The following is a 14,111-nucleotide window of genomic DNA, read 5'->3' on the forward strand; positions in this document are numbered from 1 at the left end:
AAGTTTAGACACTCGGATCTTCCAATTACACTCCTCTCCATATTTAACACATTTTGCGAACAAAGTTCTCAGACTAGATTCTACAACGACGAAGTCCACATGGTTTTTGATGCAATATTCTTTAATTGCCAATGCAACTTCCTCTTTTTCATTAAATTGAATCTCAACTGATAAGTCATGAGAGTAACTCGAAGTTAATTGTTTCATATCAAAAAATTTAGACGTCTGTATCGCATTGTAATCTATTAAGTTCATGTGAGCGGGAGGTTGATAGAATGTAATAGCATCGCTAGCTGAAATAAATTCACTGTCACCGAAAATAGGGTCATCATCAAGTTCATCACCGGTCAAATTGGGATCATCTTCTTCATCATCGCCAGAATCAACAAGTGTTTCCCCCCATCAACCTCGAAGATTTTCAACGTCAGCATCAACATTCGGATCAACAACTGCATATGTCGAATGCCAACCATATGGAAGAAATGTTTTTGATGTCCTACTTCTAGCATCGCGACAAAACTGTTTCTACACTGATATGTATGTTCCTCAATCTCACTACCGAAACCCACTTGAGAATAATTTACAAATATGTTTCTAGATGAGCCAGGAACATCATATATGTCACATACATCAACATATAACTCAATAATTCGAGTATTTGTTGATTCATGTACTGCAATCATGCTTCCAACATCACTATCATATCGAAGAAATATTGTAGAATATCTAATTTGATTGTGACATGTTTTCCACCTGTACCGTAAACCACCAATCTCAACTTCAATTTTTATTTTTATCCTTTCCCTCATTTCTTGAAGCGTGACATCCTTTTAAACATCATGTTCACAGGGCTTTCATATTCAAATACAACCCCAACATCAGTTTTCACAATTTTTCCATTGTAATGGACAATCTTCATAAATTTGTTGCTAATTTTCTCTGCATGTTTAAAAATAACTATATTTAAAACAAAATAATATACTACTATCATACTTAATTTCAACTAATAAATAACATTATATTTACAACATACTACTTGAAAACCACTAAAATTCTAAACTAAAATAACACATAAAATTTAAATTCGAGATTCTAAGCAACTTAAAATAATAATGGATGAATGTATATATATAATAAAAAATATTTAATTAAAAACTAAATCAACTTACTTGTTTTGTCCAAAATATTCTATCAAAGCTCCAAATCTTCTTCTCTTCTTCTTTTTTTGCTCCAAATCTATTAAAGTTGCATGTGTAAAATTAAAATTATATCAATAATATACAATCTAAAAATTTAAAACAAAACTAGAAATATAATATTACTTCAATAAAAAAAATATCAAATCCAACTTACTACTAAATTTTCTTCCTCTTTCTTCTTATTCTTCTTCTTTTCTACTCCAATTTTCTCAACACTTTATCTTCAACCTCACCTATTTAACACAAAAATATCAACTCCTTCAACAAAACAATTTATTTTCCCCTTATCTACCCCTATCATCTACCCCTAAACAATAAAATTTAATTTTTAACAAATAATTAATATCCTTACCCTATATATTAATACTATCCTATTATCTTTTATTCCTAAACTTCATACACCTAGCCTGAACGCCTACACCTGCACTCGGTAACTCTTCCTGCTACTCCATTTGAATGATTTTTTTAATGAATAATGACGGGTTGTATTCCAACCATCTACACTGTAGTTTTTTTAATTATTTTTTTGGTGAATAGTGAAGATGGGTTGTATTCTCACTGTCTACACCTTCTTTGTGAATAGTGAAGACGATTTGTAATCACACCTTTTTCATTGTAGCATTTTTTTTAATAGTGAAGATGGGTTGCATACCAACCGTGTCTCATTTTTTATTCAAAAAAATTATATGAACAGTGAAGATGGGTTGCAATCCCACCGTCTTTCAATTTACTATTCAAAGAGCAATAGATTGAAAAAGAAAATATGAGTTACTATATTTTGAAAAATAAAAATTACAATTACAATATTGGAGTAATTTTCCCATCTTTCAAACAATATAATCTTGCATTCACCTTAAATTAATAAATAAAATAAAATAGAATTAATAAAAATACGAAAATAATTCAATCAAATCAGTAATAAGTTGTGCTTAAATTATCATATTAAAATAATAAAGAAACTATTTTTAAAATTAAAAAAATTAAATTTTAAATATACAAAAAATTATAGAATCTAAGAATATAAATTAAATTATCTAAAGACATACATTATAAGAAACTGAAAGGGTGAAATATCTACATTCTAGTATTTTCTTTATAAAATAAGAATATAAACTCAAAACTTACGTCCAAAATAAGTCAAGGGCATCTCAAATTAATATTTTTGATTAATCTAGGCTATTTACAAGATAATATTTGTTTTAAAGATTTTAACCATTTAATAATAAAAATTTAAATACCCTTATAATCTTTAATACTCTAACTTAGGACCTTAATAATTGAAGGAGAATCAAAGCAGTTAATAGTCAACAATCCAATATATTGTTAGGTCTGTTTGTTTCAAGTAAAATGTTTTTTGGAAAACATTTTCCTCATTTTCTAGTGTTTGGTTGGCGGAAAACAAGTTAGTTAATGTAAAATATTTTTCTGATCAACAGAATTTATTTGGTATTTTCTAAAAAATGACTTACAATCTAATTTTTTGTAAATTATTTTCTGAACTTTTCACATCAAAACATAAACACTTAAAATAATATTATTTAATATATTTAATATTAATATAATATATTAGTATCATTTTAATAAAAATATTAATTATTTATTCATTTTTAATAATATAATATTATATTTTTAATATTAAAATAATATAATTAATTATTTATAATAATATATGATATTATATTATTATTTCAATAATACAATAAATTATTAATAAAATTTATATTATTTATTAACTTACAAAAAAAATATTATTATTGAATTATTAATAATGAATAATATTATTCATGTATTTAATATTAATATAATAGTCTAGTAATATTTTAATAAAAATAACTAAATATATTTATTAATAATTTTCAAAATATAATATTTTTATTTTAATAAATATTTAATATAATTTATAATATTTTTATTTTAATAGAATATAGTAGTCTGAATATTTTTATAATAAATAATATTATTTATTGTATTTGATATTTGTAATAAATACTTTTTAGAAAATTTACTAACTAGTGAAAAATGGTTTACACACCATCTTCTAATCATTGTCAAATGTTTTCTAGAAAATATTGTCTAAAAAATGTATTTCATTCTACGTAAAATATTTTTCAAAAAATATTTTCAGTGAAATAAACATAACCTTAATATTATCACTAAATCTGATTTTGTTTCAATAAGAATTTTATATGTTTGAACGTTTTATAATTCTACATCATCATCTTTAACAAACACAAAATTTCAAATAACTTTCATGTGAAAACAGTGTTCTTTTAAAAATTTCAAACAAATTATTAAATTATAATATAACATGCTAAGTCTAGGAAAACATGCTAAGTTTAGAAAAACATTTTATTATAAGAGGGCGAATGAAAATAGGTAAAAGAATCAAAGGAACTCCTATGTTTTTATTGTAGATCAGGGATGGATTAAGGTGTGAGGGGATAATGACGTTATGAAATTTTTAAATTCTTTTATATTTTTAATGATAATATATTTGTGTCCTCTAAAATTTTATTCGTTTGCTCCCTTTATAATTTTATTCTCTAACATAAAATTTTGCATCTCTGTCGTAGACTGTATCTTAGTTTTTCCAAAATAATATGTTAAAGTAATTTTTTATATAATCTATATCAAGTAAAACCATACATTTGTTTAAATTTTTATCAATTTATATCATTTAGGTGATAACGGATTTTTTCTTTTGAAAAAAGATATGAGTATTTTTGAACGAAAGCATAAGGTATAATGACAAAATTAACTCTCTATGTTTGCATAAATGGTTATAAATAATTATTTGGATATTTATTTTAATTTTTATCTTTTTAAGAATTTTAACTCTAATATTTTAATTTTTAATTAAAATAATTATTTATAGAAAATATTAATTACCTAATAAACGATGTTTTAAATTGATGTGAAAAGTTTATACCTTTTCTATTTTATATTTAATTTAAATAATTTTATTAAATTATTTCCATTCAAAAAGATGACACACATCACCGTCACCTTATTAAAATCAATATATTAATTTAATTATTCAAACCCGAGTCTCAAGGTCAAGTCTGAATATTTTGCCGTCAACTGACAACTATCTAATTGAATTATTAATTTGATTTAATATTGATAAAACTTATATTTAACTGGAACACTATTTAACTAAAACTTTAATACTTAACGAGTAGCTTGCATATTTTAATGCTGATATAATACATATCATGTTAGGTCATTGCTTAATTAATTAACTGTTAATCTATGTTGTAGTGTTATTTTTTTATGTGTTTAATTGATGATATGACATATATCATGTTATGTCAGTGATTTAATACATGATACGTTAACGACATAGATTGACGATTTGTCAATTAACTATTCTCATCTAGTATGGTTTATTTTGACTAAAAATTAAAATATTAGAAGTAAAATACTTAAAATAATAATAAAATAATTATTTGTTCAAACGTTGAGAATATTTTTAATATTATAGCTTAAAAAATTCATTAGCTAACCATCTTGAAACATGAAAATTCACCAACTCAGATCCATTCCAACAACTTAAACATTCAAAATTAAACCTTTAATTCTTCACTGAGATTTACCAGCAAAGAGGTGATTGAAAAATAAATGAACACAAGTAACATAAACAAACAAAGAGACAAAGTACTATGTAAGAGTTAAAGCTCAGACACAAGAATGTTATTTATTTATTTATTTATTTTATTTATTATTATTATTATTATTTGCAAGGAAGACACTGAGATGAAAAAGAGGGTACGTACAGCTTCACATTATTTAAGTAAATTTTAAGTTTGAGTTTTTATGTACGAAAAAATGTATAACAAATATTAATTTGAATTAGGCATAACGAAATGTTGGAGATTGGGGGAAACCAAAAAAAGTATGTAAGAGCCAAAATCAAGATGATTTTTCTGGGTAAACTGCATGTTTATTGCATCAACTATTATTTCTATTTTGTTTTGATCACTTATTTATTTTTGTATATCATATATAACATTTAGTTTTGGTTTCATTTTGATAATCAACCATTAAAAATTAATAATGATGTTGACATATCATCATAAGATAATATTACATCATCATTGAAGAAAAATAAAAAATACTAATGTCAATAGTTCTATTACTTTTTAAACAATGAGTGATCAAAATGTAACATTAGGTATGATTTTGAAAAAAAATAATTGGGTGACTAAAACATAAAAAATGATAATTAGGGTATTAAACATGTTGTTTACCCTATTTTTTTTTTAAAGAAAATGGATCAACGAAAAAAGAAAACTTCAACTCACCCTTTGAACAACCACATGTTATGTTCATAATACTTTTGATGATTCATCGATTTTGTCTGTTACAAATGGATGTATTAGCAAAAAAACAAGTCAATTGTCAATGGGAGTGCGTTGGTTTAAGATGAGGTGGTCGGCGCACTTTGGCAACCACAGTGGGCCATTAGGTCTTACATGGTTTAAGGAGAATGGCTGGCTCCGTGTAAAGTGCGTGGCGAAGGAGTGGATCAGAGGAGATGACAATAATTTTAGGGGACATCGGTGTAATGAAACTTCAGTTTGCGGTGGATCTGAGCAAAAGAGCTGCACACTGAGTGGAAGTTTGATTTAATGAATATAGATTATTATTTTTTAAATAAAATTAATAAAACATAATTAGGGATTGTCAAAATATCTAAATCTAACGGATTTAGATTATATATATATATATATATATATATATATATATATATATATATATATATATATATTTAAATTTCAAGTTCGAAACAAATAGCTTCAAGACGGAACGAGATTGGGTCTAAAAGAAAAAAAAACCACTGATCCGACCCGATCCATGGCATGCTGCGTGGGGACTTATCTAATGCTATAGCTTAGGTTCCAGTTTAGTTTCATTATGTATTAAATAATATATAATAAAATAATCTAAAACATATTATTTTAATCATTTAAATTATCATAAATGATTATAAATGTATTATAAAAAACATTATTTTAATTATTTTAAATATTAATATATTTAGGTTGGAGTTGAATCGGAATCGGGTTTTTAATCTAAAAATCGAGATAGATTCGAGGTAGAAGAAAGGCTAGAATTCATTGAGGCAGGAAGGGGTCAGATATAAGCAATATATTTTTGGAGTGGAGTCAGGGCGGCAAAAAAATCGACACACTCGCATCGTACTCATCCCTAAATATAACATTACTATGATAATATTGTACTACCTTATTTAGTTTATTTAACATGAATGTAAGATTACAATGTTTGATCGGAGATATTTTTATCAAATTATCATTTTTGACATATGTTCTTTTCAACAAGTTAAAGTTTAATACTCTTTTTGTCCCATAATTTATGCCACATATTGACTTTACATAGTTTTAGGAGATATATTTGACCAATAAAAATAACAAAATTATCCCTAAAAAGTGATTGATAGATTTATTTGAATATGTGTAAAAGAGTGAGATATATAAGGGTAAAAAAAAGAATATAAATGTTGTTGTTTGTTGACATTTCTAATAGGAAATTTTGAAGAATATAATTTAAAAAACCCAAAGAGAGACCTTTAATGGGATGGAGTTAGTATTAAATTACAAATATTTGAATGAAAATTCATAGAAATATTTTAACCGATACAATATCTAACTTTTGAGGTTTAATGCAAAAAGAAGTGTTCAAACTATACCCCAAGTTAACTTTAGGTGTTTAAAGAATTTTTACTAAAAATGTGTTTAATGTTTATGATATTATACTTTTAGGTGCTTGAGTTGTAACGATAATTAATTTTAGTTGTTAGTTGAAACATGTCGTGTTTATATATATTTAAAATTTTTATTTTTATATAAAAATTGAAATATTATTTTTAAAAAATATATTTTTTAAAAATTATCCCCTCTTGCATGCGAAAAAAATTCCTCCCTCCTTGGTTATGCTTAGCACCTCTCTATTGTCCACATAAATCCCCTAAAGTTAATCTAGAGTGAGAATGATAAATTTTAAATTATGGTTAAAGATTTGGGTATTAGGTTTAAAGATTTTAGTTTGGATTTATAGACATGGGGATTGGGATAATGTCAAGAAGAATGGTCGTAGTAAAGGTCTGACGATGGGTGAGTAATAAAGGTAAGAGGTTTAATTTAAACTTGAAAATCAATTCATTAATTATTAAAAAATTTAAATTATTCAAGTTATAATTTATAACTCGACTTAAACTTAAAATTAATCTATTAATTACTAAAAAAATTGAGTTATTGAATTTCTATTTTGTAATTCGACTCAAATTTATTTTTTTAAAATTAAATTGTGTTCATAAAATTATAAGTCAGGTCAAAACTTTAATGTATAATGAATAAAAATACTTCATTTTTTCTTCGAATCAATTTTTGCTCCTTTCTAACCCTTCTAACATGTACCGGCTGGCCTAGTGGTCCCATACGTCTCTTTCGAATGCTAACACTTGTAATTCCAAGCTACGTTGTCTAAGCAACAGGGCTCCAGCGTGACCATGGTTGTACTTGTATGCCTCACCGAACCAGCGGCTCCGTCCTTAAAGCACCTCCCTCACCACTGTCATTGTTCCATTCCTCTTTCCTTTTCACTTTTCAGTCCAATCTACGAAACCATGAGCCACCAACAACCACGAAGGCCTCAGTCTGACCAGTCCCGTGATCAAGAAGGGCCCATCAAGTATGGTGACATTTTTAACGTCACCGGTGAACTTGCTTCCAAATCCATCGCATCGTTAAATGCCTCCGCAATGCAGTCGGCTGAGACCACCGTCCTCGGACAGACACAGAGAAGTGGTCCCTCGGCTGTCATGCATGCAAGTTGCAGCCAACGTCTAAGAAAGAGCAGGCGTCGTTCGCCACGATCAAACCGATGTTACCGGAGATGAAGGCGTCACCCTAACTAAATCAGTCACCGCGGGTGGCGAATCCTGGATCACTGAAGCCGTCGAGGGACATGTAAAAAAACATTATAAAGATAGATAATTTTATTATTAGCTCTTTGCTCTGATTATTAGCGTTGTTTTAATGAGAAAGTTTGTTGGGCAATACATTCAACCCAAAGTTCCTAGGGACACTACATCGTTCAATAACGACCCTATAACGGTGGGAGAAGCTTTAAAGGCGGCGGCATTATCTGCCGTCGATAAACCAATAGAGCAGAGCGATGTGGCCGCAATTCAAGCGGCTGAAAGAAGAGCTACTGGCTGTAATGAGACATTGTTCGGAGGTGTGGCCGCATAAGCTCAGTCGGCGACCATTCGAAATTCCCAACTATGCGGTCCAAAGATAAAGCTACCCTCTCCGACGTTTTCGTTAGAAATATGGATTGCAAAACCGCATCGTTAGCATTGACAAGAAATATAAACAGTAATTAAAATGAACATATTCGTAAACCGTGTCGTTGTAAAACCACTACCTTAGAAACGAATTCGTCTCGATGTGTGTAATCGCTGCAGTAGGCAGACCGTCCCCCGAGGTTAACACGTTCGCTCCGAATTTCGTACACCCGAAACCGAAGTGGACTACTGGTGGTATTGCTCTTCTTATCGAAAAACACACAAAGAGAATATTTAGAAAATACTTGGAGAATGAATTCTGAAATGTTGAGAGTGAGTTAAGAAGCTAAATTCAGCTCTTATTTATAGGCTGGAAATAGGGTTAAAATTGTCTATAAAGAAAATCAGTATTAAAATTATTCTTTGTAACAGCTGAAACATCTAGATGAACTTTACTCAGAAATAGTCCAGGTTTATTGCACCATTATTCAACTGTTATAACTCCTGAAATTATATCATGTAACTCCTTATATTAAATCATATAACTATTGTAACTCCTGATATTAACAGTTTGTCTCCTCTCTAAAAAGATGGAAATCAGTTAGATACATCTTAACATTTTTTATTTAACTTAGGGAAAAAACTGTTTAATTTTTGATAACTCATAAATCAGTTGTTATCATTTGAATTTAAACAGTCCTCAACAGTCTATAAATATCAGTTGAAATCTTTCACATTTTTCCATTTGTTTCTTTCAAAGAGAAATTCCTCAAGAATTTTCTCTAAAAAGATAGTATCTGCGCAGACGTGTCAAAGACACGTATTACCACGACCACGATCACGACCTCAACCTAGACCACGAGTCGAGACAGACGGCGGCGGCGACAGTGTGCGAGAGTCCCCTTTGTTCTCTTTCACTCAATAAGGAAGTGGGAAATCCAAACCATAAATACCCATTCCCAATAGTGTTTCCAATACTATGTGGGATTGAGCATTACCAACATCCCCCCACTAATGCGAAAGAATTCTTCTGAAACTCGAAAATAAACTTTCCAGAAGAGCAATAGTGAGATTAGTTGCTTAAGCACTAGTGAACGTATCTGGAACTAGTACATAGTGATGATGAGCAATCCTTCTCTTAGATAAGTGAAACTAGTATGGAACTTTCTAAGATGGGGGTAAACTCATAACACACAACTAACCCCTTCATTCACTTGAGTCCTCGATGTGTAAGATATATATATATATATATATATATACAAAAGTATATAATTGGCCATCTTACCTCAGGATTCTAGTAAGTGTGCTAGAAAAATGGTCCAACATTTTTCATAGAAGATAGTTAACCCTTCTCACTTACATAGGTTATTTCATCAAGTTTATCTCGACATAAACCACCCTTAAAAAGTGATATGAAATAATTAACAGCTTTTATAATAACTCAACCTCACAAAGGGTATGGTGACTTTCTTCAAGTTCATTATTAATGAACCACCCAAACTCTGGGCTAAGAAGTCATTAAGAATAAATAGTCAACCTCATTTATCGGTAAATTCAATAAGTCATTCTCATTAGAACCATCCAAATACTTGGATTTAAATTTATTAAGAGTTTAACAAACTCAACCTTTCTGTCGGTAAGTTCATTATTTCCTTCTTATTTAGGAATACCCACTCACTCTGGGTTATGAACTTATTAAGAATAGATATTCAGCCAAAATCGGTAAATTCATCAAGTCTTTCTCACTAAGACCACCCAAAGTCTGGGCTATGAATTTATTAAGAGCACTTAAGTTCATATTGGGCATGCACATTATTCATCATAGGGATAGGCAGTCAGAATGTGCACTATGAGTCTTTCCATGGTTTCATTTGACCAGATGTAACTTAGATAACTAAGTTGGGTATCCACCATGAATTCCTCAACCAATGGGCTTTAGACCCATCCCCCTCGACGAATCTAGGACCAGCTTCCGACTTAACCCTTTGGTAAGTGGATCTGCTATGTTCCTTTCCGACTTCACATACTCTAAAGAGAGCACTCTATTCTTTATTAAGTGTCTAACTGATTCATGTCTTATGCGAATGTGTCTTTTCTTACCATTGTAAGATTGGTTCTTAGCCACACATATTGCAGCTTGTGAATCACACAACAATGAAACTAGAGGAGTCGGTCTTCCCCACAACGGAATATCTGCTAACAAGCTTCTGAGCCACTCGGCTTCTTGCCCAGCTAGGTCAAGAGCTATAAACTCTGACTCCATGGTAGAACGATCAATACATGTCTGCTTTGATGATTTCCACGAGATTGCTGCTCCACCCAAAGTAAGAACATACTCGCTCATAGAGCTTACCTCATCATTATCAGAAACCCAATTGGCATCACAATATCCTTCTAGTACTGCAGGAAAACCAACAAACTCAAGTTTCCAATCCAAAGTACCCTTAAGATACTTCAGTAAGCGTTTAAGAGCAATCCAGTGTTCACCACTCAGATTATGAGTATATCTACTCAGTCTACTCACAACATAAGCAATATCAGGCCGAGTATAGTTCATTAAGAACATTAAGCTTCCAATTAATTTTGCATATTCCATTTGGGAAACGCTACTTCCTTTATTCTTAACTAGATGTATGTTAGGGTCATAAGGAGTTCGAACAGGGACGAAAACTATCAAATTTCTTTAGCACTTTCTCTATATAATGTGCTTGACTTAAAGAAAATCCCTTTTCAGTTTTGGTAACTTTGACTCCTAAGATTACATCTACTTCTCCTAAATTTGTCATCTCAAACTTAGTGGACAAGAAATTTTTAACTTTGTTAATGGACTCAATGTTAGAACTGAAAATCAAAATGTCATCAACATACAAACTTATGATGACACATTCAGTGCCAAAAATCTTTGAATACAAACAAACATCCGAACCATTCACAACAAAACCAAAACTAAGAATAGTTTTATAGAATTTCTCATACCACTGTTTAGGAGCATGTTTAAGTCCATAAAGTGACTTTTTAAGTCTATAGACTTTCTCTTCCATACCAGGTACTTCAAAACCTAGTGGCTGCTCCATGTAAATCTCCTCATCTAGATCCCCATTGAAGAAAGTAGTTTTAACATCCTTTTGATGTACCTGCAACTTATGAATAGAGGCTAGCACAAATAATGCACGAATCGTTGAGATTTTCGTAACGGGGGAGTATGTATCAAAGTAGTCTAAACCAAACCTTTGAGTGAACCCTTTGACGACTAACCTTGCCTTGTACCGCTAAATCGAACCATCTGGCCTCAAATTCTTCCGGAAGATCCATTTGTTGCAGATTGGTTTGAATCCCTTAGGCAAGTCAACTAATTCCCAAGTATGATTAGACATTATCGATTATAGTTCATCATTAATAGTGCTTTTCCAGAAACTAGCATCGATATATCTTATAGCTTCTTCAAAAGTTTTAGGATCCTCATCTAACAGAAAAATTTGAGCTATAGGATCTGAAATGGAGTCTAAATCATTTATCTCAGAAATAAAGGAAGTAATAAAGTTTGGTCCAAAAGAGGTTTCAACTCTTTGCCTTTTACTTCTTATAGGCTCAAAATCATTTTCTTGAGAAGACCTAGCAGGAATACTAGAAGAAGTGGATGGAATATATTCTATTTATGTTTCGACATTTAATCTCAGTTCCTTTAAAGGAAAAATATTTTCAAAGAAAACAACATCTCTTGACTCACAAATAGAATAATCTTGTAAAAGCATGAATCTGTATGCATCACTATTTGTAGCATACCCTATAAACACTGCATCAATGATTTTAGGTCCAATGGTGGACTTTTTAAAGTCTGGCAAACCCACTTTAGCCAGACACCCCCACACTTTCAGGTATTGTAAATTAGGAGCGTATCCTTTCCACAATTCATATGGGGTAGAATCTAATTTCTTATGAGGAACTCGGTTCAAGATATGAGTTGCCGATAGAATGGCTTTCCCCTACATGTTATCAGATAACCCTGAACTTATTAGTAAAGAATTCATCATCTCTTTTAAAGTTCTATTTTTCCTTTCGATTATAATATTATGTTGAGGAAAATAGGGGGCTGAAGTTTCATGAATTATGCCATTCTTTTCACAAATATATTTTAAGAAATTAGATCCATATTCACCACCTCTATCAGATCTAACCTGTTTAATTCTCCTATCTAACTGATTTTCAACTTCTGCCTTATAAATAAGAAAGAAGTTTTCAGCTTCATCTTTAGTCCTTAGGAGATAAACTTTAGTATATCTTGAATAATCATCTACAAAAGTTATGTAGTAGTATTTTCCTCCTTTACTTTCAGTGTTTCTAAAATCTGTTAGATCAATATGAATGAGTTCTAACAGCTCAGTCTTTCTATAAGAAACAATCTTAAAGTGAGGTCTAGTATGCTTAGCTTCTACACAAATTTCACATTTGTTAAAGCTAGTTGTGTCTAGTTTAGGTAGAACATTCATATTTATCAATTTCTTTAAAGCATGAATATTCACGTGTCCTAATCTAGCATGGCACATATCAATGGATTCAACAATATAAGCAGAAGTGGTAGCTTTATTTTCATTAAATTGAGTTTCTATGATAAATAAACCATTGCTTAAAAACCCTTTCCCAACATAATCACCATTTCGGGAAAGTACAAGTTTATCTGCCACAAAAACTAACTTAATGTCTGCCTTATTCAGAAGCCCACCATTTATCAAATTTCTACGCAAGGCAGGTATATATATAACATTATTTAAAGCCAGAGTTTTACCAAAGGCCAGCTTGAGTAAAACATTGCCTTTGCCTATCACTTCAGAGCTACTAGAGTTCCCCATGTACACACGTTCACCTACGTTCCCATCCTCGAATTCGGTGACAAACTCCTTCCTTGCGCAGAAATGCTTTGAAGCGCCAGTGTCAATAACCCATTCCAAACTGTTTTCCACCAGATTAACTTCTGAGACCACCGTAGCAATGATTTCATCATCTTCTTCTACAACGTGCATCTGTGGCTTGTTTTCATTCTGGCGGTCTGAGCGGTATTGGCATTGGTAAGCTTTGTGGTTGGGTAAACCGCAGACATAACACTTGAGCGTCTTTCCTTCAGGTTTGGCCTTTCCTGACTTCTTGAAGTTGGTAGCCTTTTGGGGTTTTGTTTTATTGTCTTGATTCACACGTTTCATGATCTTCTTGAATTTAGACTCAACCAAGTTAGCTCTAAAAGATAAATTACTCATACAATTAGTAAGCTTATCTTTTAAACGATTGGCTTCTTCAATCTTCATATGGCCCACGAGCTCTTCAAGCGAAATTTATCTCTTCTTATGGTTAAGAGAGTTGTGGTAGTCAGGCCAGGACTTGGGCAACTTATCAATGATAACATTTGCTTGCAGTACCTCACACATTTGCATCCCTTCGGTGATGATGTCAGCAACTAAGTTCTCATAGTCATGAACTTGATCCATTATCGGTTTGTCGTCTGTCATCTGGAATTTGAGCCATTCACCGACATCGTACTTCTTGATGCCTGCATCGTTCGCACCATACTTTTTCTCGAGAGTGTCCCATATTGCCTTGGCACTCCTTTATCT

The 14,111-nt window shown here is 30.8% G+C and overlaps 1 protein-coding gene across 1 annotated transcript; it reads left to right on the plus strand.

Annotated features, from left to right (window-relative positions):
- Positions 1–7,728: 7,728 nt before the first annotated feature.
- On the plus strand, positions 7,729–8,473 carry LOC120165432 (late embryogenesis abundant protein D-34-like). The gene is made up of 2 exons (XM_039174950.1): positions 7,729–8,046; positions 8,267–8,473. Exons 1-2 carry the CDS (start codon positions 7,729–7,731, stop codon positions 8,471–8,473), a joined length of 525 nt encoding a protein of 174 aa, XP_039030881.1.
- Positions 8,474–14,111: the final 5,638 nt, after the last annotated feature.

The sequence above is a fragment of the Hibiscus syriacus genome, unplaced genomic scaffold, assembly GCF_006381635.1.
Source record: "Hibiscus syriacus cultivar Baekdansim isolate YM2019G1 unplaced genomic scaffold, ASM638163v2 tig00111582_pilon, whole genome shotgun sequence".
Lineage (NCBI taxonomy): Eukaryota > Viridiplantae > Streptophyta > Magnoliopsida > Malvales > Malvaceae > Hibiscus > Hibiscus syriacus.

Excerpts from the sequence above, each read along its gene's own strand:
- LOC120165432 (XM_039174950.1), top strand. The coding sequence starts at position 7,729 with ATGGTTGTACTTGTATGCCTCACCGAACCAGCGGCTCCGTCCTTAAAG. Across the intron at positions 8,047-8,266 it reads GTCCCTCGGCTGTCATGCAT|TTTGTTGGGCAATACATTCA; the intron begins GCAAGTTGCAGC and ends TTAATGAGAAAG.